Source organism: Schistocerca gregaria, chromosome 7 (assembly GCF_023897955.1).
Source record: "Schistocerca gregaria isolate iqSchGreg1 chromosome 7, iqSchGreg1.2, whole genome shotgun sequence".
Lineage (NCBI taxonomy): Eukaryota > Metazoa > Arthropoda > Insecta > Orthoptera > Acrididae > Schistocerca > Schistocerca gregaria.
The window spans coordinates 245,550,389-245,577,380 of record NC_064926.1 but is presented as its reverse complement, the minus strand read 5'-3'; the positions used below and the strand labels follow the sequence as shown (position 1 = coordinate 245,577,380).

Genomic DNA, 26,992 nt, shown 5'->3' with positions numbered 1-26,992 from the left:
GCCTGTGAATTATTCATCGCCATTCCGCCGCTTGTAGAATCTATTCTGGCCACTTATTTCTTTCCGATCGGCACAGAAAGATTTTTATCTCGCCGTTTTCTCTAAAGCTGGTGCTGCCAGGATTCCCAATTACAATAACCGCCTTGGTGGGTATTCGTGTTTGATACTTGTCGGATATTTTGGGGAAGCAGCAGTAGATATGCTGCGGTGTTACATTTAAAGGGTGTTACAAAAAGGTAGGGCCAAACTTTTAGGAAACATTTCTTACACACAAATAAAGAAAAGATATTATGTGGACACGTGTCCGGAAACGCTTAATTTCCATGTTAGAGCTATTTTAGTTTCGTCAGTATGTACTGTACTTACACGATTCACCGCCAGTTGGCCCAATTGAAGGAAGGTAATGTTGACTTCGGTGCTTGTGTTGGCATGCGACTCATTGCTCTACTGCACTGGCTTCAAGCATATCAGTATGTAGCATCAACAGATTAGTGTTCATCACGAACGTGGTTTTGCAGTCAGTGCAATGTTTACAAATGCGGAGTTACCAGATGTCCATTTGATGTATGGGTTAGCACGGGGCAAATAGCCGTGGCGCAGTACGTTTGTATCGAGACAGATTTCCAGAACGAAGGTGTCCCGACAGGAAGACGTAAGAAGCAATTGATTAGGCGTCTTAGGGAGCACGGAACATTCCAGCCTATGACTAGCGACTGGGGAAGACCTAGAACGACGAGTACACCTGCAATGGATTAGGTAATTCTTCGTGCAGTTGACGATAAACCTAATGTCAGCGCCAGATAAGTTGCTGCTGTACCAGGTAACGTTGACCACGTCACTGTATGGAGAGTGCTACGGGAGAACCGGTTGTTTCCGTATCATGTACAGCGTGTGCAGACACTATCAGCAGCTGATTGGCCTCCATTGGTACACTACTGCGAATGGTTCATCCAACGATGTGTCAATCCTCATTTCAGTGCAAATGTTCTCTTTACGGATGAGGCTTCATTCCAACGTGATCAAATTGTAAATTTTCACAATCCACATGTTTGGGCTGATGAGCATCGGCATGCCATTTTGCTATCACGTCATCAACAAAGATTTTCTGTGAACGTTTGGACAGCCATTGTTGGTGATGTTTTGATTGGGCCCCATTTCTTCTACCTACGCTCAATGGATCACGTTATCATGATTTCATACGGGATACTCTACCTGTGCTGCAAGAACATGTGCCTTTACAAGTACGACACAACATGTGGTTCACGCACGATGGAGCTGCCGCTCATTTCAGTCGAGGTGTTCATACGGTTCTCAACAACAGATTCGGTGACCGATGGATTGGTAGAGGCGGACCAATTCCATGGCCTCCATTCTCTCCTGACCTCAATCCTCTTGACTTTCATTTATGGGGGCATTTCAAGGCTCTTGTCTACGCAACCCCGGTGCCAAATGTAGAGACTCTTCGTGCTCGTATTGTGGACGGCTGTGATACAATACGCCATTCTCCAGGGCTGCATCAGCGCATCAGGGATTCCATGCGACGGAGGTTGGATGCATGTATCCTCGCTAACGGAGCACATTTTGAACATTTCCTGTGTCAAAGTGTTTGAAGTCACGCTGGTACGTCCTGTTGCTGTGTGTTTCCATTCCACGATTAATGTGATTTGAAGAGAAGTAATATAATGAGCTCTAACATGGAAAGTAAGCGTTTCCGGACACATGTAATGTACTGAACGTTTGGCCGTACCTTTTTGTAACACCCTGTATAGATGATGGCAGCCTACCAGACGCCAACCAAACCTTATGAACGAGAATTGCCCACCATTCGCGGTAATGGTATCACCACCTATGTGGGACTCCAGATTTCATTAGTCACCCACAGACTGTACGTGGCAGTCATGGCATTGGAGGAAACATAAAGTGTGTCAGGCAAACGCGAATGACGGTTCAGGCGCTGTAATGCGTAAATGGAGCGATTTATGTGACGTCTGATATATCATGATCATTCACTTTCCAGGTAAGGGTAGAAGCATCATCGCAACAGCTGAGGTTATAAACTGCTCGTGTGACGTCATGGTTAAAGTACGCCGCTCACGGAACAATGGTACTACCCAGAACCGGTGCCGAGCAACTGTGGTACACCACGGGCCACAGACTACAGGCGTGAGCGACGGCTGCGTCCATCTGAACGACAGAAGAGACTTTTACATCTACATCCATACTCCGCATGCCACCTGACGGTGTGTGGCGGAGGGATGCTTGAGTATATCTATCGGTTCTTCCTTCTATTCCAGTTTCGTATTGTTGGAGGAAAGAAGGATTGTCGGTATGCCTCTGTGTGTGCCCTGATCTCTCTGATTTTATCCTCATGGTCTCTTCGCGAGATATACGTAGGAGGGAGCAATATACTGCTTGACTTCTTGGTGAAGGTATGTTCTCGAAACTTCAACAAAAGCCCGTACCGAGCTACTGAGCGTCTCTCCTGCAGAGTCTTCCACTGGAGTACATCTATCATCTCCGTTCCGCTTTCGCGATTACTCAATGATCCTGTAACGAAGCGCTCTGCTCTCCGTTGGATCTTCTTTATCTCTTCTATCAACCCTATCACGTACGGATCCCACACTGCTGAGCAGTATTCAAGCAGTGGGCGAACAAGCGTACTGTAACCTACTTCCTTTGTTTTCGGATTGCATTTCCTTAGGCTCCTTCCAATGAATCTCAGTCTGGCATCTAATTTACCGACGATCAACTTTATATGATCATTCCATTTTAATTCACTCCTAATGCGTACTCCCAGATAATTTATAGAATTAACTGCTTCCAGTTGCTGACCTGCTATTTTGTAGCTAAATGATAAGGTATCTATCTGTTATGTATTCGCAGCACATTACACTTGTCTACATTAAGATTCAATTGCCATTCCGTGCACCATGCGTCAATTCGCTGCAGATCCTCCTGCATATCGGTACAATTTTCCTTTGTTACAACCTCTCGATATACCACAGCATCATCGCCAAAAAGCCTTAGTGAACTTCCGATGTCATCCACAAGGTCATTTATGTATATTTATGTACAGTCTTGCATCTGTTGGGCAACAGACCACTCGGATAAACCAAGGAGCTACCAACAGTGTCTCCTAAACGACCATTTAGGGAGCTTTGCTCCATACGGAATAGATCATGCACTCATGCTGACTGCTATTCATCGGCGTCGAAGGCTGGAATTCGCACACCAGTACCACAACTTTACGTCGACTAAGTGTCGGCAAGTAGCCTTTTTAGATTAATGACGTTTTATGCTCCATCACACAGATGGCAGTCAATGCGTACGGGGTGAATTATCTGAAAGCAAACACCATGCAACCATCTTTGAAAACGTCGTGTTCCGTAGTGGAAGTTTTAATATGTGTGGTATCTTTACGTGGTATTCCTTGATCCCTTGGGCTATCTCGTGATTCTGGAAGGCAAATTGGGCCAATAAAAATAAGCGTCTATCCTTGGGACTACGTCAACCTCTACATGTGGTTTGTATTTCTTCGGCACGACTGCATACGCCAACAACTCAACACAGCGCGTCACTCAGCTAAAGGTGTAAGTGCGAGGGTTAAAAAGCACCAGGAGTCTATTGTATTCCCCTGTCCTTCAAACTTCCCGCATCTGAACCACTTCCGTCGGACTGTTCACACCATGGATCCTCAACCCAGAAACCTATCGCAGCTGGCTACAGTACTGGAGTCGTCATGACTCCCAATCGTTGTCGGTATATTCTAGCACCTCGCTGACTCCCTTCTTGCTCGTTTCGGTGCGGTCCGCAGGGCGTTGACAGGTGGTCATCTTAATGTGACTGGACAGTGTATAATCGCGATATTAACTGTGTACATTAGAATGTCTATGATACGGAGCCACGTACCGCTGTGGTTATGACTTTAGTGAGAGGGTACCCAGCGCTTTCCGCAGCTTACAAAGATTTTGCGAATGCTAGAAAAAATTTGAGCTGTGAAGCATGCATCAACAAGAGAATTAAAAATAAGTATTTATGTATTGGACTTAAAAGCTCAATTAGCCATACTGTAGTACATCGTGACACCTTTCCACATTGTGGAAAATTCTTTGCAGCAGCAATCACCCATCTGATTGTCACTAAACGTATTGGTTTTAGAGAACAATTTAGTAACGCTTCATCTTCTTTCTCAGTGCAAACAATTAATTGCACGTTTTGCAGATAGTGTAGACACACCAGGTCAGAGGAATGTCGCATTGAGAATAATCAAAAAGGGTACATACATACTTGGAAAAATTCACATTATTTACTAGGTACATATATGAGAGCATACAGAAAAACCAAGTATTAAAGGCTGAATCAAAAACTGGGAGGTGTAAAACTCATAACAGGAGGACATATGAACAACGAGTAACATCGAAGTACTGCATTCAGTATCACAAAGACAGGAGCATTGTTTCTAATAGAAACGCAAGAGAAAATAGTTAGCCAAATATATTTACTAACAGTATGGTAAATACTTCTCCCTTATAAACGAAGAGTTTTCATATTCAATTTATCACATTTCTTTTTTAAAGTAGGTTGGTTCTATTCAGGATTCCAGTACTGTACATTAATTTTGGCTTCAGAACCGTATTTACCAACGTTATCTCCGTTCAATTCGACGACTTACGCCACATTACCTGGAAGGGCCTGTCTGCGCTTTATGGTCTTTTGTCAGACAGCATGGAACCTGCAGGCAAGCACCTTTGAATACCCCAACTGTTGGACGAGAGTGTCAGCACTACCGACAGAGGTGTCCAGTGTCAGCGTTATCAACAGAGGCGTCCAGTTGAGCTGCGACGTGACTGATTATGATCGATCGGTCACCTCTAATAAGAGTGTCCACACATTCCAACACTGCAGGAGTCACAGCTGTGTGCGGTCTGCTGCACGCGGGAGATTGCACAGCTTTGCGCGACCTCGCTGCGATGATGACAGAAATCTTGCCCAACGATTCATCGTGCTTTTGTTCACTGCCAGATCTCCATAGACATTCTACAAGCATCTGTGATGCTCTGATTTTCCACCGAAAGAAACTGAGAGGCAGCTCTCTACTTGATACACGCCTCCATTACGGATAAGAATTTGAAGGCCGCTTATACCGCTACCACTTATCTGAACTTCATAACAAAGTAGAGGTGAAGCGGGAATATTCCACAGTATTGCACAACAAATTCCGCATTTTTTCAGTCGGCACTGGCCGACATGAATATGTTTTGCATTACTTACTGAACGCCGCTTGTAGTAAGCAAGGGAGTATAAAGTTAAATATGGAGATAAAAAGAGTGTAATGGAATTAGTTACTCTGTGAACGCTCTGATAAAAAGCTTCGCAATTCATACTGCGTTTTTCAGTGATTGTACTGTATGTTTATTCTTAATCTTTTCCCGAAATTATTTACAGTATTATGGATATGGGAGGTAGCCATTCCTAAATAAGAAGAATTGTGTGAGTATTTCACCTCTGTCGGGTGTGTTCAACATTACTGGAACTTTCCACATGGAGACTGCAACAGAGCGTGGCCCGGTACACGTGTAGATTATCGTCATCTTTCGTATTCTTGGAAAGACCGAATCGGAGTACTGAGGGAAATGCAAGCATGACTCTGACGGATCGCTCAGACATTTTGTTGTTGTGAAATGAGAGCAGAATGAGAGTGATCGAGTCCTCAGAGCAACAGACTGGGAAGAAGAGTAGGCACGAGTCTTTCCAGAAAGGGTACACCAATATATGATCGTAGCAGGTTGATGATAACATGTTACCCTCTGACAGGCTGTCAATTGAACAGTTTACTGGGTGCCGATTTGAGATCTCGTGTTCCCAAGTGTCGTTTAACGTTGACCCTCACACTACAAACGACTAAAGCTTGCGTGAAGTAGAACCGCAGTCAAGTGGAACTTTGAGTGATATTATGTGGTGTTGTACGGTAAGTGTCGATTGTCTCTGAAGTTGTCACATCAACACCAACTTGTCCGTAAACAAGTGGTAATAGGTCAGAGGTAATAACGATTATCGAGTCCGATAGCGCTCTTTAACCAGTGGAATCGGGGTTCCGCGAACTATTTCAGATAAGAACAATGTTCGTTTGCTAATTTTTAAAAGGCTGCTCAACGTTCCGAAGTACGTACGGGAAATTTCTGAAAAATCAATACCTCAGATTTTTGTGTGGAATCTCTTAACACTTTTGAAAAAAAAAAACAGATGTTACTAGCAGCTGTACTATATTTATGTCTCAAAAACTCACCCTGGTGACGGAGGGACTTCTCCCAGTAAGAGATTCATTTTTTGATACCATCACTGCCTGCACTGCTTCATAACTATCAAAGTGAAACCCTAGAACATGTTCCTCATGTTTTGGAAACAGATTAAAATCGGATGGAACCAAATCGGACTGTACTGAGGATGATAAATGATAGCGAAAACATGGCGTCGGTGCGTTGCTGATGTCGTCGCATCGATCGTGTGTGGTTTGGCATTTTCCTGCTGAATGAGCCCTATACGTGGGCGACCTCTTCGACTTCGAAAGTCGATTGTAGCACAATGTTTCTCACTCACCGACATAGTTACGTTATACACGACCATCTTACACACCAACCAGACTAAATACAGCGAGAGAGTGGCCGTAGGTGAAATCGCACGTGATTGACTGGTCCGCTGTGACGCCAAGTTTTCGCCATGGGTCTCTCCATCTTCGTATTTTGGCAGTGATTTCTGGAGTTGGATTATTGTTTTGAAACCTTTAGGAAAGCTGTTTGAGTCTATTGCATTACACATCTACAGATTTCTTGTATTGCAAAGAAAGATGTTTGACTCCGAAAAAGTCTGGGCACTGTTATCTACATAACATTCCGGCAGCGTGTCGCACTGTCGCCAGTAGCTCAGTAAGTAACATCCATGATTACAAATCGTGTCCGTCCGATTCTTGCTGTCGCCACATTATTTGTATTACATGTATTTGAATTTCTTTTATCGAGTTGAAATGTCAGTTGACAAATTCTGGCTCATAATCTAATGTTTAATTACGAGTCGCAAGAAAATAAGAGTATCCGCAACAAGAAGCAATATCGTTTTCAAAAATCAGCTACTGTGAAATTGTTTCTCCATACTTTCGCTCTTAAGCGTTTCTGTCATACAGAAGTATATCTGCTGAATGTCTCCGGTATACGACGTAGTTTCAAGATCCACAATGATTTCATCTAAAATATATTAACCAGTGAAGAAAACGGCTATACAATGTTTTGACGCCACTAACGTCAGCATTGAATTTCCAAGTGGTAAATTCTGCAACGGCTGCAGAGCATTTAAATTAATACAAGTAGAACTCTTCTTTTCCTAGTCGATTTCTATTTTTCCGGAAGGCTGTAATAAATAGGTAATTCAGTGTATCAGCGATGGAGGGCTGCAAATATAAAGACATTAAGAATAAAGATGTAGAAGTTTAATAAGATTGGTTTTATTTAAAAAGATTTATGAGTTTTCATATAGAAAAATCGGATTCACTACTTTTTAGCAAGTGCTGGAAGACCGTGAAGTAAAGTCTGCTGTTACACGCATCATGTCCAGTGTGCCCGAAGTTAGTTTCCAGGAGGATAATGCTGCAGTTCCAACTACGAAAGTCTTGGGGAATGTGCTAATCCCTAACTGTCCTGCACGGAGACCTTAATTATTAGCCATAAAGCGTCTCTAGAAAACATATATTTTCAGGTCAGCTCGGAGCTAACTATCCGCATGCTATTTCCATGCATTTCAGGCGTTACAAAATAGCATTCGTAAGCTGTCTTCAGCTATATCACAATGAATATAAGTGTGTTGGTTCCCATCTGGGTGACAATATGAGAAACAATAAAAAATTGCACTAAGCAGTTCGATAGCCGCATATAATTAAAAATTTTTATTACTTGTTTGAATGCTACGGTAGGAAAGTAGTCAGTAGCTCAGATGGCGTCCGGCCTAATCTTGATGACTTTTGAATTATTTAACTCGTTACTGGGATTATAGTTTCCAAATCATGGCGGTGTAACACTAGCGGGATGCACTACTTTTGGGGATATTATATCGCGTCGCCATTTGTTTAGTGTGATGTTTCTAGCATGTTGAATCGTGCAAAACAGTGTGGTGTCATCAATATTGCAAGTATTGTCCTGCGTACGTAACAGTATAATTGTTATTGCATGGTTGTAAATTTGTCAGATGTAAGTCTAGATTCAGCTGTAATACTTGCAGATAACTGATTGAAACAATGGTGTTTTATTTGGTAAAGAATATGTTCGTAAATTTGGTTTGTATGATTTTGTACATTTCATAGCTTTCTTCCAACATTCAAACGAAGAAACCTACACTTCGAACAAGGATGAGGTAGCTTAATATGAATAGAGAGATGATGGCCTAACTTTAGAAGTACTGATGGTTGATGAGAAGTCATGGACTGTCTTAAACAGTTGTCGGATAATTCACCGAGAAACAGACAAGAGCGTATCTACAAAGTAGAAGGCACAAGAGTAATAGGCAGCATCACACTTTCATGTCTGTCAAAAACGAGAACTTCCGCTACACTACAAGTCACACTTTTTAAGAATGTGCTTACTGCCAATAAGCTGAGGCATTTCAGGAGTAAAACTGATGATATAATTTTGAACTCGCACTTGCGACTTACTGAAAGAGGAAATGAAACGCAATCATATTACATTTTAATATGTTCCACTTTGGTATACATTTGTCAAAGATTGAGAAATTGTAAAGAAAAGAGCTTAAGGATAGTACAGTAGTTACAACGGTATTTCAGTTAAGTACTTAAACTCGTCCACTCAACATTAATTTAAACCATTCACTCCAGTGTGGTAACAGAACACGGTTTACAGTGAAGGGACACAGCTGCTCTGCAGCTCGAAACAGTTCATCGTAAAACTGCACATTGAACGGGCACAATTTTTTTTATTTTAGTTAAATTTTAGCACTTGCATGACGGTATCATTTTGAGAATTGAATTACGATACGTTACGGTGGAAAAAAGTGTGCCTAAAATGGGTGATAGCTCATTAACACACCAGCGAATGCACGGTAAAAAAGCAAGGGATAGCAATGACAGCGGCGCATCAAAAGCAAGAAAACAAATTTCAACCACAACAATATATTTTTTTTGGTGTCAGATTTAAAAGCTGGAGTAAAGTAGCTCAGACGTATGACATCTACATACATATAGTGCATGGAGGAGAGTACCTCTTAGCCTCTCTAGTAGTATTTTCTGTTCCACTCGCAAATAGAGCGAGAGAAATAATTTTCTATATGCCTCCATAGGAGCCCTAATTTCTCTTATGTTATCCTCGTCATCCTTATACCTAATATACCGGGTGATCAAAAAGTCAGTATAAATTTGAAAACTTAATAAACACGGAGTAATGTAGATAGAGAGTTACAATTTGACACACATGCTTGGAATGACATGGGGTTCTATCAGAACAAACACACACACACACACACACACACACACACACACACACACAGTTCACAAAATGTCCAACAGATGGCGCTGGACAGTAAAACGTCAGTGACTGCGCATGACAATCGTGTATAAAAGGAGCTGTAATGGTAGAGAGAATCCGATGCGCAAGCAGTGACAGCACGTTGACGTTACCTGAATAGGCGCTTTTAGTGAAGCTGTATTATCAGAATGGGGAATGTGCTAGTTCAGCGTTACGATCCTATCGCCATAGAAAGTGGACAAATGGAGCTGTGGTGAGAATGATTTAGAAGTTCGAAGCCACGGATTGTTTAGACGATAGACCCCGTAATGGCCGACCGAGCAAAAGGCGTAATGCTGCTGAGAGAGTTCAGGAAGAAATGGAGGCTATAGCCGGTTCGTCTATGCACGGGGAAGTCAGCGCTCGCTCAGTCGCACGTCGCACCGGCATTCCATACACTACTGTTTGGTTGGCACATACGCGTACCCTTCAATACTATCCGTACAAAATCCATCGGCAACATGAACTGTTACCTGGCGTTCTAGTGAAGCGGAGGGCATCTGAGGTGTGGGCGTTTCAAAAGATGGCTGAAGATGAAGATTGGTTGAAAACGTGTTCTGGACCGACGAAGCTCATTTCACGCTCCGAGGGTCTGTCAACGCCGACTACTGCAGAATTTGGGCTACCGAAAATCCTACAACTGTCGTGGAAACTCCATTGCACGACGTGAAAGTCACTGTATGGGTTGGATTTACCACGTCTACCGTTATCGGGCCTTTTCTCTTCTAGGAAATGCGTGATTCTGGTTTTATAACTGCTGCCGTGACAGGTGAGAGGTACACCGATATGTTACAGAATCGCATCAACCCTAGCCTGTCTCATAAACACCTGCTGGAACGTTTATGCAGGATGGCGCTCCACCCCATATTGCTAGACACGTCGTTTGGTGATAATCGTGTGCTCAGCCACCACTTTCTTCATGCTTGGCCTGCCAGGTCCCCATATCTCAGTCCGTGCGATTATTGATTTGGGGTTACCTGAAGTAGCACGTGTACTGTGATCGACCGACATCTCTATGGATGCTGAAAGACAATATCCGACGCCAATGCTTCACCATAACTCCGGACATACTTTACAGTGCTGTTCACAACATTATTCCTTCGCCTACAGCTGTTGTTGAGGAATGATGGTGGACATATTGAGCATTTCCTGTAAAGAATATCATCTCTGCTTTGTCTTACTTTGTTATGCTAATTATTGCTATTCTGATCAGATGAAGCGCCATCTGTCTGACATTTTTTGAACTTTTGTATTTTTTTGGGTCTAATAAAACCCCACGTCATTCCAAGCATGTGTGTCAATTTGCTCCTCTCTATCTACATTATTTCGTGATTTATTCAGTTTTCAAATTTATACTGCCTTTTTTATTTCCCAATATGATGGCGGCAGCAGAATCGTTCTGCAGTCAGCTTCCAGTGCCGGTTCTCTAAATTGTTCTCCACAATGTTCCTCGAAAAGAACGTCGCCTTCCTTCCAGGGATGCCCACTGGGGCTCCAGAACCATCTCCGTGATCTAACCTCGTCGGTGAACTACTTTAGTATTTTGCTTTGGTCAGACCTGAATGGAATCCGAAACCTTCGAGCGGTACTGAAGCATTGGTCGTACTATTGTCTTTTTCTACCGTCTACTTTACCGCTGATTAGCGTTTTCCTAAAATTCTTCCAATACACCAGAATCGCCATGGTCACTGTAAAGCAGTACCATACTAATGCTTCATACTATTTGTTGTATTCTATTTCTTAAATCCGTCTTTAAGAAGGGTGATGTCAATAATTACCTACCGTTTTCACTGATGGCATCATTCATCAACATGTTTGAGAAAATGATGTATTCTAGAATAGTATATCACCTTAGCAATAATAGTGTACTTAGAATATCACAGAAAGGGTTCCAGAGGGGTTGCTCTACTGAGAATTCCATTTAGAGGTTCACTCGCCAGATTTTACAAGCTTAAAGTTATGAAACCACATCAGTATTTTCTAAAACCTCTCTATGGTATTTCACTGTGTGAATCACAGAATGCTACTACATAAATTAAGGTTTTGTGTCATTGATGGTATAGCCAAACTATAGATAACGTCATAGCTCACCAAAACAATTCAGGAAGTTCTACTCAGTAACTCGAGCACGATAGTCCAGGCCCATAGTTATGACAAGGGAGAAATCACTGTTGAGATTCCCCGAGGTTCAATTTTAGGTTTACTACTGGTCCTCATATATAAACGATCTTCCATCTAGTACGGAACAGGCAGAATTAGTTCTTCTCGCAAATGACAACAGTATTGTAATCAATCCAAACATATGGACAGAAAGAGAAGAAACAGGAAAGTTCTTAAAAGTATCATTGACAGCTTTCTGCGAATGGTCTCAGCTTCAGTTATAAAAAGACACAAGATACTCAGTTCTGCACATCTAGGCTTACTACACCAATGATAAGTGTAGCACGTGCTGAAGAAATAACAAATATGACGAAAACTTCAAAATTCTTAGGGGTCCATACCGAACAGAATTTAAATAGGAGAAAGCTTTTGGAGTCCCTAAAATCATTTAGACAGATATGGGCCTTGAATCAATAAAAATACCGGGGAGTGACAAATCAGTAGATCACCAGATTTTGTATTCATTCATTCAATAATGTCCTATGGAATAATGTTCCGGGATAGCTCATCTTAGAGTAAAGTATTGCTGTAGGAATAATATGTGGTCGTCACCCACCATCATCTTATTGGTATCCGTTTAAGAAGTTGGGCATTCTGACTGCATCTTAACAGCACATTTATTCCCTCATGAAGTTCGTTGTAAATAACCCATTAAAGTTCAAAATATGACTGAGGTACACAATTATCACACCAAAAGGAGAAACGACACTCTTTACTCTTCATTAACGTTGTCATTAGCATAAACGACATATACAATGCTGCAACAAAAATGTTTGATCATTTGTGTAGTGATAGAAAATATCTGACATACACCAAAGCAAAATTTGAAAACAAACTGAGAAATTCCTTAACAATTCGTTTTATTCTATAAAAGAATCTCTACTACTTTACTGTGTAAAAGGTTGCGGGAAGAATGAAACTGTACGCCAAATAAATTTGAGATGTGAATATAAAACGACTCGTTTTGCATCATCACTATCTATTGTACAAAATGATTCCTGGAAAATGAAACTAACTAACTAAAAGCACTGGGCTGTCTTTCCAACTCTGCTGCATCAACTTACACTTTCCTACATTTAGAGCTATTTTCCATTCATCACACCTACTATAAAGCTTATACAACTCGTCTTGTGTCCTCCTCAGTCAATTAACGACTTCACATACCTTACACCACAGTTGTGTTGGCTTCTAGTTATGATTATTGATTTTTATCCTAAGTTTAGTTTCTGTTTCCTTTTTTTATTTGTATGATATTGATAATTTTAGTGCGTTTTTTTAAGTTTTGTTTCAAATACAATAGTTGTATCATGCTTAAGATTTCCTTTAACATTTCTCTGTAATAGTTTTTTATGTTTCCTTTTATGGCTACTATCCCCACGTTGTTTAGTTTTGTCTTTATTGACTGAAATGTTAGTGGATCTTTATTATCACCCTTTTCTTTCAGAAGCCAACCCCGCATACATAAAGATAAAAGTCTTATAAGACCTTTTATTAGCTTCAATAGTGCTTCCATTTATCAAATTGCAAATTTTTAACACAATAACTAACTGAACATTTCAATCTGGAAAATAAATTGGTATAAAAGACCCCATATGGTTACTCAATGCTTGCCTCTGAACGTACATTTTCATAAATTTCCTCCTCATATTATGATCTATGTTTTATACTAGTAGACTCTGATTGCCAGCAAGCCCATTTTTGCTATTTCCTCCATATATTCTAGGTTATTTTACTTCCAGCATAGTGCAATTCCTTAACTTCATCTACTTCATGATCACCAATTCTGTTATGTTTCTCGCTGTTCTGATTTCTGCTGCTTCTCTTACTTTCATCTTTCTTCTGTTCACAGTCCAACCATATTCTGTACCCATAGGACTGTTCATACACTTAAACTGACGATATAATTCATGTTCACTTTCACGGAGGGCAGCAATGTCATCATCAGTGAATCTTCGCTTTGATATCCTTTCCATTGAATTTTAATCCCACTCTAGAACTCTTCTTTTATTTGCATAATTGCTTCTTGCATGTATACATTAAACATTATAATAGAATGACAATACCGCTGTCTTCACCAATTGTAATCTGAGTATTTCATTTTTGGTCTCTCCTCTTGCTACCAGAACTTTTATATATTACCTGTGTTTCCCAATAGCGTACCGCTACTTTTCTCAGATTTTCGAACGTTTTCCACCATTTTCCATTGCTTAACGTTTTTTGTAGATGGAAAAATCCTATTAACGAGGGTTTTTCCGATTTGCTTCCATTATAAACTCCAACATTAGAACCATCAAAAAGGTGTCTTTGCCTTTCCTGAAACCAAACTGACACTTACCTAACAAATGCTCTGTTTCCACTTCCATTCACCAATATACAACTTATGTCAGAAACGTGGATAAATGAGCTGTTAAGCTGATTGTGTGATAACCCTCGCACTTGTAAATCCTCACAACGTTCGAAATTGTGTGAATTATGATTTTCCGAAAGTTTGATGGTGTACAGCTGTCTCATACATTCTACACATCAGTCTGAACAGCCGTTTGGTAGCCGCTTCCCCCAATAGAAATACTGACTGAATGTTATGTTTCCCTTCTGCCTTATTCACTCATAAGTTCTGATAGTAATACTGCATTCCTATCTCTTGCTTACCGACGCTTGTTTCTTCTTCTGTGACTTCATCACACTAGTCATCCCCTTATCATCCCCTTACAGAAGACTTCAGTGTACAGCTCCGAACTATCTGCTCTCTCGTCCACATTGAATAGCGGGATTCTCATTGTTCTCTCAATATTATCGCTATTGCTTTAAATATAACCGAAAGTTGTTTTAACTTTTAAGCCAGTTCTCCCGACAGTCAGTTTACATTTCTCCACATTTTTCATGCAACTATTTCCCTTAGCTTTGTCACACTTGCTGTTTAATTTATTCCAAATTGATTAATATCTCTACATTCCTAACTTTTCATGGACATTTTTCTTTTTCTTTGCTTCTCCCATCAACTGAAATACATCTTCTGTTATCCGTTGTTTCTGCTTAGTTTCCTGCTTCGTAGCTATGATTTCCTATCCAACTTATTTCCATTGCCTCTTTAGACATATCCACTCCTTTTGAACTGAATGCATACTGAGTTATTCATTCTTTCAATTTCTATACCCTCATAGAACTTTAGGGGTATCTATTCATTTCTTAGTATTTCCGTATCCCATATCTTTGCACACTAATTCTTCCTGACTCTCTTAAACTGAAGCCACCTATTTATCATTGCTAAATTGTTATCTCAGTTCATACCTGATCCTGGCAACACCTCACAATCCAGTATCTAATTTTGGAACCTCTGTCTGTCCATGATGTAATATAAATGAAATCTTTCCACTCACCCTAGTCTTTTACACAGTACCTCCTCCACTCGTGACACTTGAACGAGCCTGCTATTGCAAGGAAAAATTAATTGCAGAACACAATTAGACTTTCTCTTCTCTCATTCCGGCGACCAATACCATATTGTCAAGTAACGTATTCTTCTATCCTTCTCTTATAACTGCATACCCACCCGCCACGACCATCGTATTTTCATCTCCCTTTATGTGCTGAATTATTCGTTCAAAATCCTCCTGTACTTTCTTCTTCTGCTTGCTTGCGGTATATCTGAATATTGCTTTTGGCGTTAATTTGCTGTAGATTCTGATAAGAAAAATCCAATCACAGAGCTGTTCGCGGTATCTCGCTCTCTGCCCTACGTTTCTATCCATAACGAATCATAATCCTGTGATATCAGTTCGTGCTACAGTTGATATTACCCTATAATTATGTGACCAACTTCAGTATATCTCATTTCTCCGGCCCCTTCTATATCTGAAATCAGCATTAGCATAGCCTTTTTAAATTTTCTAGCTCCCCTGCCACTATCAAATTCCTGACATTCCACGCCTCTAATGCTAGAGCGTTCCTCTTTCTCATGGTCAACTACCCATCTGCCGACCTTCCTGGAGATCCGAATGAGGGGCTAGTTCGGAATATTTTGCCAGTGGAGAGATCATGTTACATACTTTCAATTACAGGCTACATGTCCTGTGAATACACATTACTTCCCTTAATACAGTTGTTTCTGTTGCCTTCTGAATCCTCATGCCGTTGATACTTGTCGACTACCGCCTTTTAGGAGGTTTCCCACCCCTGAGCTTCTGTCAGCTCCTCCGGCCTCTTTGACGAGCTGTAGGCAGAACGACGGTGACTTCGTACAGCGAAAATCTTCAGCCGCCATTGCAACTAATTTTTATTCAGAATTTAAGCAGTGTTAGACTTCGAACCCGGGACAGTGGACATTTTGATTATTACTGAAAGGCACTATCCTTATACGACAGGCATCTCAAAGCTGTACTGAACATTTAATAAAAGAAAATCAACATCACACTGGGATAAAAACAGACATGTCAGTCTTAGGGCATAAAAATAAAATTAAGCGAACTCTCAATCTTAAGGACAAAAATTTAATACGGGAGACCATAAATAAAAATCAAAACATTCTCGACGATCAAAACAGCAACAACATAATGCCAATATTCAAAGCAGCTCACAGTCTACAATAAAAATTATATTTAATTATGTCAGTAATTGCTTACAAACACTGATTTTTCAGGAGCCAAAGTAACCCTTCCACCATTTGAACTGAAGCATAGAAAGGGTGCAAACGATATGCATAGCATTTTAAATAGGGAAATGTTTTTCACTCAAGTTAATTTTTACGTGTACAATCGACAATTAATCCATTTTCTTTGCACGTCATCGGTATTTGAAAAAAGTTGAGACAAGAGAAACTCTACTGTTTTTGTCTGGGTTAATTCAATGTGTTTTCAAATTGTTGTTAGCGAGGTGATATAATAATGAAAGCAAGATAGTATTATTTTGTTTACAACAAAATAAAAATAGGTTAAAGTTACTGTTACCATTATTCGTTGTTATTCGTCCCCACACAAATCACTGTTATTACCACTACATTTCATATCCTCATTACTATTTCCATCTCTGATACCAAGAAGTACACCCATCACAACGTTTTGTTTCCTTCATCCACGGATTGTGGCACACAACATGCCTCTAGATGGCCGAATACCAGTATTCTTGTCGTACAAAAGTACGAAATTATTATATCCTCTACTAGGAGTTCTCTTAATGATGATATGCATGTTCCATGGACCAAAATGAGAGTTTCGCAATGAGACAAACAACCTATCTTCCACATCCTCGTGAACTATCCGTGCCTGCTGCAGTTCGAGTGGAAGATTACCACTAGAACGGTGGAGTTTCTGACATTTCTAAAACGGCAGGAAGAGGTCGTTTTGATCACACATAAAATATTTTCATATTTGACTTAAACAAGTATGTATTTAGTATTTGTTAATCCATACTTTATTTCTACTAATCACAACAATTACTTATAATTGTAAATAATATTTACAAATTTATTTGAACAACAATGTAACATACAAATTCATTGTGTTCTCAACTACAGATTTTAATTTATTAACTATCCATACTACCTTCTAGATACATTAGTATATCTGGTCGATTTTACTCTGCTCTCACATGGGTCTTACAAACAGCTCTGTAATATTCTAACTCAGGTCATCTGAGACTGCTACAGGCACTTAGCTACGGTGATTTATATTTTACGTGCACATTTTCTGCACACGGCTTTATGGCACTTTACATAGTTTTCTTGTTGCCTTTGCAGAGGCAGATTTGGCACTTCCTCCGCTTTCTTGGTCATTTCAGTCTCATATCCTTTTCCTTTGCTTGAAATTCTTGCTCTTTCATTCCCATGAGGTAAGTTGCAGTTGAAGTGTGAACTTCTTCCTTTCCATTTTCGTGTTCGTTACTATTTTACAGATGACCCATGCATTAATTGCTGCCATGTCCAGTATGTTGTAGAAGACATTCATTGGCCATCTCCTTCAGGCAACCTTCCTAATATATTTACAGGTCTTTTGATCAACAATGTTCACCCAATACTATGTTGCATTGTAGAACGTTACAGTTTCAGATTTTTTAATTTCCTTCCTGCAGCACTGCTGTCTCAGCATGCAGCGTACTCAGAAGAATGACATTTTTATTCTTCTTTCCTTTGTATACAATCAAGGTGTCGTCTGTGTTTCCACTATTTTGAAGTATTGTCGTTTGGTGAATTTCAGCATTCGGCTAGCATATTTCATCAGGGATTTCGCGGCAGATATAGTTTATTGCAGCAACTTGAGTTTCCAATATAACAACTGGCCAAAACAAGGACGCTGGTACGTCATGCCAAAGATAATGACGTGAAAGGCAATGAATCTTCGTGGTTAATTTACGCACATTCCTATATGTGACCAATTCTTGAAAATGGTTTGAATCAACAAGGACAACTGAAGTCCACAGCACTATATGTTAGTCACCCCCCACGATATATCTAACAGCGTGTTACAACCCTTCTGTCCTTAATATTGGCACCAATTCACGAGGAAGAATTCAAACGTTTCTTCAGCTATGCCACATCTAGTTAAAAAAACTCATTCCTAATTGAATGCCATACAGCTACCAAACTGTGGAGATATTAATTTCTACATTTCGCTCGTAGTTCTCCAATGTATCAGATATTACCTATGGGAGATTCAGCATACCAGTAGAATATGTACAACTCTTAGAAATTTCATTCACAGTTAACACACCTTCACTAAATCACTTTTAGTGATAGCGAAGGAAATTTATTCGTTTCCATTAATCTGAAACTTAGTTTTATCTCTATCTACTAGTGCCACATACAATTAGGTGGCCGAAGCCTTCTTACAGTGCATCTTAGCTACTGCATTTCATATGAAAATCACTAACGTGACCAATTATTTACCAACACCTTTTGATTTATGTCTGCCTTGTAAATGTCATAGTTACGACTGCAAGCCACAAATATTCTTGTCCGCCTCCTTATTTTGCTTTAATTTTCTTGATATTATACAATATTTCATACTGAAAAGATAATTTCTCCTTCAGGAGCAAAGATAACCGTATATTCCCTTTTCACAGCAGAATACATACTGGCTGATCGTTCTTTAAAGGTTACATCATAAGAAATCGGGCGAAGTATTTTGTAGAAGTCTCCATTGGTAAGATGGTGATGGTTTCTTAGAGCTATTAGTCGATCACGCTCCATGGACTTTCTTTGTCTCGATATACTGGTGCAGTACGGCTCAGAGTTTTAATTTATCACGAATGATCTTCGTTTCTTGTACTCTGTCAAGCGCAAATGAGTCTAATTTCACGCAGAACGTGCTGTATTTTCATAAAGAAAAACTGCAATTGATATTTTGCTTCTGTGACCTAGTTATGTAGAGAATGTCAGTGAAGCTGTCTACCTCAAATATTTCCACATCCCTTTAAGAAATCGTAATTTTATTTTCAGCTGAAGTGTAAGTATGTCCTCACTGAACGACGTCTAGTTTTCTGTAATGGCTTTACTTTGTCAACATCGCTTTTACAAATGGATGTATAGAAATAGTTGTTATAAGCGTCACATATCTCACAGAGACACATAAACATTTTTGTTTTGCTAAGTTCTGTAGATAGTTCTGGAGATGTTACGATATTTAGAACGTAAGAGTTACATGCTTTAGCCGTCAAACCGACTGCCGGCTTTTGTTGAAATGTCTTTTGGAACTATCGCGTACTGACCACAGACACCCCATTTTTTCGCACCTGCCGGAGTCCAGCGACAGAATTCGGAATAATAGTGAATAATTTATTCTAAATTTGATACTAATTACATTCTTACATGTGTAGCTGGTTCGAGACGTAGCTGGAAGACAAGGGACGTAGGATTAATGTCACTGACCTACACTGTTTATCCATTTCCATTCTGTGCCAACGACTGAAATTCTGCCAGGAACAGGGCTGCGTTGAACAGAAACCACTCTTCCCGGTTTTAATACTAGACAGAAAGGTGGATCGCTTACGTTCATGGAGGTATTGACTAGTAACAGACCGGAAGTCGGAAACTGTAATGAAAGATACATCCGACTACTCGTCTTACCTGCTTCTCTGCCATCAACGCATGATGGTGGTGGTCACTCGGCGTCGTTGATCGTTTATGTAGTCTTTGGTGCTCCAGGAGGAAGAAACCATCGAGACTGCCAATCTGAAAAGAAAACGTTCTCCATAAGAATTTAATATCTCTGAAACAGTATCAGTTTATCTGTCTTGCTACCGTGTAAAAATATTAAAGACATCTAAAGCTAATCGTCAACGAGGCCACCACATTATAAACAACAATAGCTGCTACGAACGCTAAAATTTTTAAAAATATATTGCCAGTGTAGAAATTAGTTGACTTAATCTTGACTTTCTGCAGCTATTGAACTACAGCATCTACAATACAGAGTTTAGACACCATCGCTGCTTACATGTTCCTACGACCCTAGCAATTTAGAAACCATGGTAGATGAGTGTCAACATTACACATCCACATGTTACGGCTACAATTCGATATAAATTGTGCCTTTAGCATACAAAAAATATAGTGATGAAGGAAAAATACCGCACATGAAGGTCAGGATGCGACTCCCCATTTAGATACGCGACAAAAGTTCATGTACCAAAACCAGTGAAGTTGCACACATGCATGAAAACAAGGAGCTGGCAACAACCACTGCCATGTCTAGTAGTGTATAGGAACGTAGAGAGGAACGTGAATCATCCAAAACTATCTTACCAGCCGTCGTAGTTCCTCAGCAGGCTGCTGCTACATCAAAACAACATCAACCACGGAGCTGTTGTTACAAACTTCATGATGTAGTTTTTTACTGCAGAGATGGAAGCTTACAACAGACTGGAATCTGTATTAGTCATTTATCGTTGTAAATAGACAGGCGCAGTAGAGCGACAATAGTTTTCTAACTTTCAGTGACCATACGTTGTTAAAAAAGTAAGCGTATTGTTAAAAATATTTGTCAATAAAGTGTACCTTTCCCATCAGTTTCAAGATTATGAGAAAAACATTCCGGGACGAAAAGTATCGTTCTCCATCACCTATTGGTAACACTGGAATTGCAATCTTGCCAGAAGCCAACGAATTTCTGAAAAAGGCTTTTCCCACAGTCCAAGCCTTCAGAAAGACGCACAACTGTGTGCGCCTGTCCCGAAACTAGAGTCTCTCTCCTAACTTTACTCCGACAATGAGGTGAAGCAGCTCCTGCCGATTTGATTTTTGTGAGAGGTCCTGCAATTTTAGTCCAGAAAATCTGATTTAGGACTTCCGTATAACCATTACTATAGACTCGCGCAATTCTGTTAGGCGATATGAAGAGCATACGGTTTGTAGAAGCTACCATGGAAAGAATCACTCTAGTCTGCGCTTAGGGTGGTATCACGCTATCAAATTTCTTTGTCAAATATTTTTGTCCAATATCTTTGTCAAAGATATTTAATGATGTAATAGGGAACTTCGTCAAATGTCGTCCAATATTTGATCAAATCTAGGGCATCGCTATAGATTTGATCAAAGAACTCGCTTGTCTTCTGTTCATTGCAATGTGACATGTTACCACATGGAGCGGTAGCATCGTGCAGCATTCTGTCGTCTGTAGTCTTTTAATAAACATTGCCGGTAAATACAATTTGTGTGTGCCAACAACTAGAAAATTAGTAGAGATGTATGAAGCTGATGAGGCGCTTTACAACGTGAGGCACGCTGAATACAAATATAGATTAAGAAGATTGGATACCTGACCTGACCTAATCTAACCTAACATAACCTGTCCTAACCCTCTCCTGTAGCAAGGAATCGCAGTGTTACAGTGAGCCTGTCTTCTGCAGATGTAGCAGTTCTTAAGTAAATATTGAGCTTTATGGAATGACAATACACTTCATTGAGGACAGACAGAAACGTAGGCTCATCCATTCTTAAGTAATTGATGTACGACTTGACGTCCTCCACTACAAACTCACGTAACAAGTTTTGTTGAATGCTTTTATCGTGTTGTCGTAAAACCCACGGCGTCACCCAGGTATGTTTCCCCCCCCCCCCCCACCCCCACCCCTCTTCCGCATGTGCACACAGTGCAATTGTGGTACATGCAACTGCTGCGGTTAATAACAAGTTATTGTTTTCTGCCATCTTCAACTTTCACAAAAAATATGATGACAGTGTAATACCCCTTATAGCGCTACGTCGAAGATCTTTGTCAAATATATTTAACGGAATATTTGATCACATCTTTGATGAAATCTTCGACAAAGAAATTTGATAGTGTAATACCGACCTTACTGAAACGTAATCGAGCATGTTCAGTAGCAATGTTCAACAAGTGTTCGTGGCTCTTTGGAATGCATTTTAGAACCTTTGTTTATTAGAACAGTTTTCTTCGTCCGTACTACCACCTCTGACAGTAGCCTGCTGTAAGGTCACTACTTAGTTTTAGCAGAATTTGGAATAATCAGTATGTAGTGGTGGTGTTGTACTGCACCCATATACTGCTTGGCAGTAAGCGTAATAACGCACCATACAGGTTACAGCAACAAATACACAAAAGGATTAAGAGACGATATAGCAGAAAACTGAGCCACCCAGCATTAGTAACTGGAGCAGGCTGGAATGTATCACTGCATCAGGACTTGACTCTCCTTATGAGCTGTGTGGCTAAGTGCAGGGCTTTACTGTAACAAGAGCACACAGGAGTGAATAGTAGCAGATGTTGAAGCAAACACATTCTGAGGCTAGCAGCATCACCACTACTCTGAGGCCATGCTAGACAGTGAGAACACTGGGTATTGCCAGGTTCAACCATGGACTGAAGACCGGATCAGGCCAGCCGCCGCCAGCATTGAATTTCCACAGTGCCACAATGCCACAGTGCACTGACTTTCCATCCACACCTACCGTCGTCCGACTACTGCCTGTGAGCAACGGGTCACGTTCAATGCACAGCAGTCTCCTTTGTATCTATGAGGGCTATTGCCAGATCTGAGACGCCTAGATGCGGGTGTCTGCCACTGCAGAATTCCGTCGCAGCACAACACGGGATGCTGCTTACGTCAAGGCTGCGACTGGCTGGTTGGCCGAGGGCCACTGCTCTTCCTGGTCTTAGCACTACAGAGTGCTGACTCTGCATCTTCTCGCCAAGGTGACAGCGGCCGTCAGTGAGCCTTTGCTGGCCTGGGTAACTGGAGTGCAGGGCGTCTACCTCACACTACCGATGATGTAACGTCGGCACAAAGCTAATGAAATATTGTTGGTAAGCGTATCTACTGAGCCGTCCCAAGGTCACTACACGAAATTAATAAATTTACGCTTTTCCATCATCTCTGAAATGTTCTAGCATCATAATGTAATCCTGAAGGTATATAGCTGTTGGCTGAGACTCATTGACTTTGTAGTACGGGAAACTTACTCCTGTTTTGTTAATGTAGAAGTGGAGTCTGTTTATTTGCTCCCAACAATATACATTTCCTAGTGGACTAGGAAAAAAGAAATTGTCCCAAACTGCTACTAAATGATCTTCATTGTTTTGTACCATGGCCTATTTTCAGGCTCGCAAACTCGTCAGCAGATATACGTGATATATATGCACCGAACTGAATTGAGCTGGACTCAAACGCACGTCTGGTTTTCCGTGATTTCCCCAAATCACTTCAGGCAAATGCTGGGATGGTTCGCTTGAGAGGACATGGCCGTCTTACATCCCTAATCTGGTGGGACCAATGACCTCCCTGTTTGTCACCTGCCCCAGCTCAGCCCACCAACCATCGAATAAATGTGTGATCATCTGACATTACATGCCCATCAACTACATCCATTACCAAAGGGCCATAGCACCACTCACAAAGCGACACCTATTGTGGCTGGTTGCAGAGTATTATATATCGCTACCCCTGCATACAGAAAAAGAAACATCTTCACATCACAACTTTATTTTCCTGGACAAACCATTTTCTTACTTCTTTTAAGCAATCCTGTGATCCATTACTCATTAAAAAGCAAAGAAAAGTGGATAAGGTAACAGGATAGATGCACAACTGACTGACTGTAGCATGCGTGAATGAACGCTAGTATTAGATTCAGCGCTCATCGTGGCACAGACGGTGCCCTCTTGCAACTACTATCATTTGGCGTTCTGTGTGCTTGTATCTTTTAAGATATCAACATCTTGTATTACAAGTAGTATGTGGTAGTTTCAATCTTCTAATATATTAATGATTATCTATATCTTACTTAAGTTCTTATCTTAAAATAGTCCACCTTCATCGTTAAGTGGTGAGTACAGCTTCATGCTGAGGACCCAACTACGATCTTAGGACACATACAGGTTACAACATCAAGGCAAACAATGGTGATATTAATAGTGCCTATAACAACAAGGTGCAACGGCCTTGCCGCAGTGGATACACCATTTCCCGTGATATCACCGAAGTTAAGCGATGTCGGGCGTGGTCGGCACTTGGATGGGTGACCATCCAGGTCGCCATGCGCTGTTGCCATTTTTCGGGGTGCACTCAGCCTCGTGATGCCAATTGAGGAGCTACTCGACAGAATAGTAGCGGCTTAGGTCCAGAATACCATCATAACGACCGGGAGAGCAGTGTGCTCACCCCACGCCCCTCCTATCTGCATCCTCCACTGAGGATGAAACGGCGGTCGGATGGTCCCGGTAGGCCACTTGTGGTCTGAAGACGGAGTGCTTTTTCTATATATATATAACAACCAGGCCTTACAAAATTGTCATAAGTAGCACACAGGCACACAACAATTTTGTAAGGCCTGCATGTCATAGACAACTATAAATATTACCATTGTTTGCCTTCATGATGTAACCTGTATGTGCCCTACGTTCCGATGATGGAGGTTTTAGTTTCGCCGAAACCGTTTATTATGGAATAAAATGAATTCCTGAGATCTTGGCTACCAGTTTATTGTTTTACAGCCATCTACATCGCTCCCACATGTACACAATGTGCTCCCTAGAACACTTAGATCCAACACTGTGGTAGCTTTGTCTGTTGGCGAGTGAGTTTTTCACCTACTTGTGTTGACTGAAGACTGTAATGATGCGCAACGGAGGAAGTTCGCAGGAAACACAGTGGTCGTTGTGAGTAATTTACCTGCTAGTTCTTTTGTTGCTCCGGTCTTTCGCTTTGTACGACCCATCTGTAAACACAAAAGAACTAAAATAGAAGCCGTGTTCTACAGCCGACCATTAATACCATGGGAGTTCGATGTCGACATATTTAGTAATCACATCGTTGCAACATGCCACAGCTGCTAAATTTATCTTCAGTGGAGTAACTAACGTGTTTCCCCCTCTCAAAACAAGGAACGGAAGAGTAAAATAAGTTTCAGCAAAGAGGTATGTTATAAACATTTAATTGTATCTCTTTCCTTTTATTATTACTTAATAAAAATATGACAGGCGAAAAGTCTGCTCTTTGTTGTACATGTTACTAAACACAATTTACAGCATCTGCTCCGAACTGTAAGACAAGATTTTGTTTACTTTAATTTTTCTAGAACGTTTACGCAATTTCCAATTAATTTACTGCAGTGATCCTATTAATACTTCGCGTACTATTTATTTATATCCACATAGTCCGTTTAAGAAATTTTTTTGAATAATTTTTATTGAAGATACTTGATAAATTATAAGCTAAATCTGCTTGGCCGAAAAGAAGTTTTAGAGGATGGTCATAGATTTTTTGGTTTCACCATGGGCGGAGAATCAACCCTCGATATGGCTCTGCACACAGATAAGTAAACTTACCATCCCGTACTACAGTAAATATGAGGTATGGAATTACATTAGACAGTGTATATTCCATGAAGACGTTCCAACATAACGACAGGATTTGACAAAGAAAGGAATTCTTTACAATTACATTTCCTTCTAATCAGAGACCAATTTATACGAATGGGTTAAAAATTATGTGGAGCATGAGTAGGACATACAGACAGCCTGAGCTAGAGCGCAGCTGTCCCAGAACGTATATATACATATATGTGTGTGTGTGTGTGTGTGTGCGTGTGTGAGTCGTGGATTCCTGGGAAAAGGACAGAAACTATGTATTCTAAATACACTTTTTCCTGCAGTATGTATATTTTTACTGGTAGTAACGCAAGTTAATCGTTTCGGCGTTTTTTCCACTATCAAATGTACCTGCGAAGGTGATGTAATAGACATAACGTTATTTCTTACTTGTATGTTAGTCTACGTCTACTTTTGACATGTCGATTGTGATTTTATGATGTAATCAATTTATTTATATGGAACTTTGCCGACGGAATGGAAGCCTAATGAGCCAACGGTAAATGGAAAGAATGAAAAGAGGACATTAATCAAAATCAGAAAAAGGAGAAACTAAATATATAGGACACCAAGTCTCGAAGAACTTAATTTGAGGAAAAATCCTGGAAATCAAATTAAAAAAATGTTCCAGATCACATATATCTCAGACTAGGGTCTGTGGAATTTGCTGCAAACGCTATAACCACGGGGTATGGTACATACGGCAAACAGGAAGAATGACCACATCATCGAGGAATTACTTTTAGTGGATGATGTTGAGATTATCGCCATATCACATAAAACTTGAAGACAGTGGTTCGCGAGAAACATTCTAAGTCTCCGTTCTTTACGGTGCGATATCGTGCTCCAATTGTATTTAATGTGCATAGAAATTGGATTGAAAGTCATAAAACGTACGCTTGCTATCTACATTAATATTGTAATTTAAATGATTTTCACTGACGCATAGGACCATCAGTATTGCTTAGAAATAACAATGGAACAGAGCTTACGTTTCATGACTAACTTACTCATACACTCCTTAGATCTTTTCATGCCGGTTTAGATTAGATTAGATTTACTTTCATTCCAATTGATCCGTAGTGAGGAGGTCCTCCAGGATGTGGAACATGTCACAAAAACAACCATACATGACAAATATTTACAACTAAAACAATAAGGTAATGTACCATTCCACAGGTCCCAAGTTGAATGATCGTCATTTTTTAATGAACACTATATGAAAGAGTCATTTTACAAATACTAGTACACTGAATATAAAATAAAAAAAGGTTTTTATTTATTTATGAGGTAATAAACATGTAATACAATTACTATAATACTTATTTACAATGAACACAATACTGCTCTGAAATGGTGCAGAAGTTAGAACCTACTTACACTTACACACACACACACACACATTTACAATGAACACATTACTGCACTGAAATTGTTCAGAAGTTATATTGAACT

General features: G+C 40.3%; 1 protein-coding gene across 1 annotated transcript in view; it reads right to left on the bottom strand.

Annotated features, from left to right (window-relative positions):
* Window positions 1-26,992, bottom strand: part of LOC126281749 (furin-like protease 2) — a 710,013-nt gene that overhangs the window by 505,608 nt on the left and 177,413 nt on the right. The window contains 1 exon segment of the mRNA XM_049980936.1: window positions 19,777-19,881. Within this exon segment, the coding sequence (XP_049836893.1) occupies window positions 19,777-19,881 (105 nt within the window).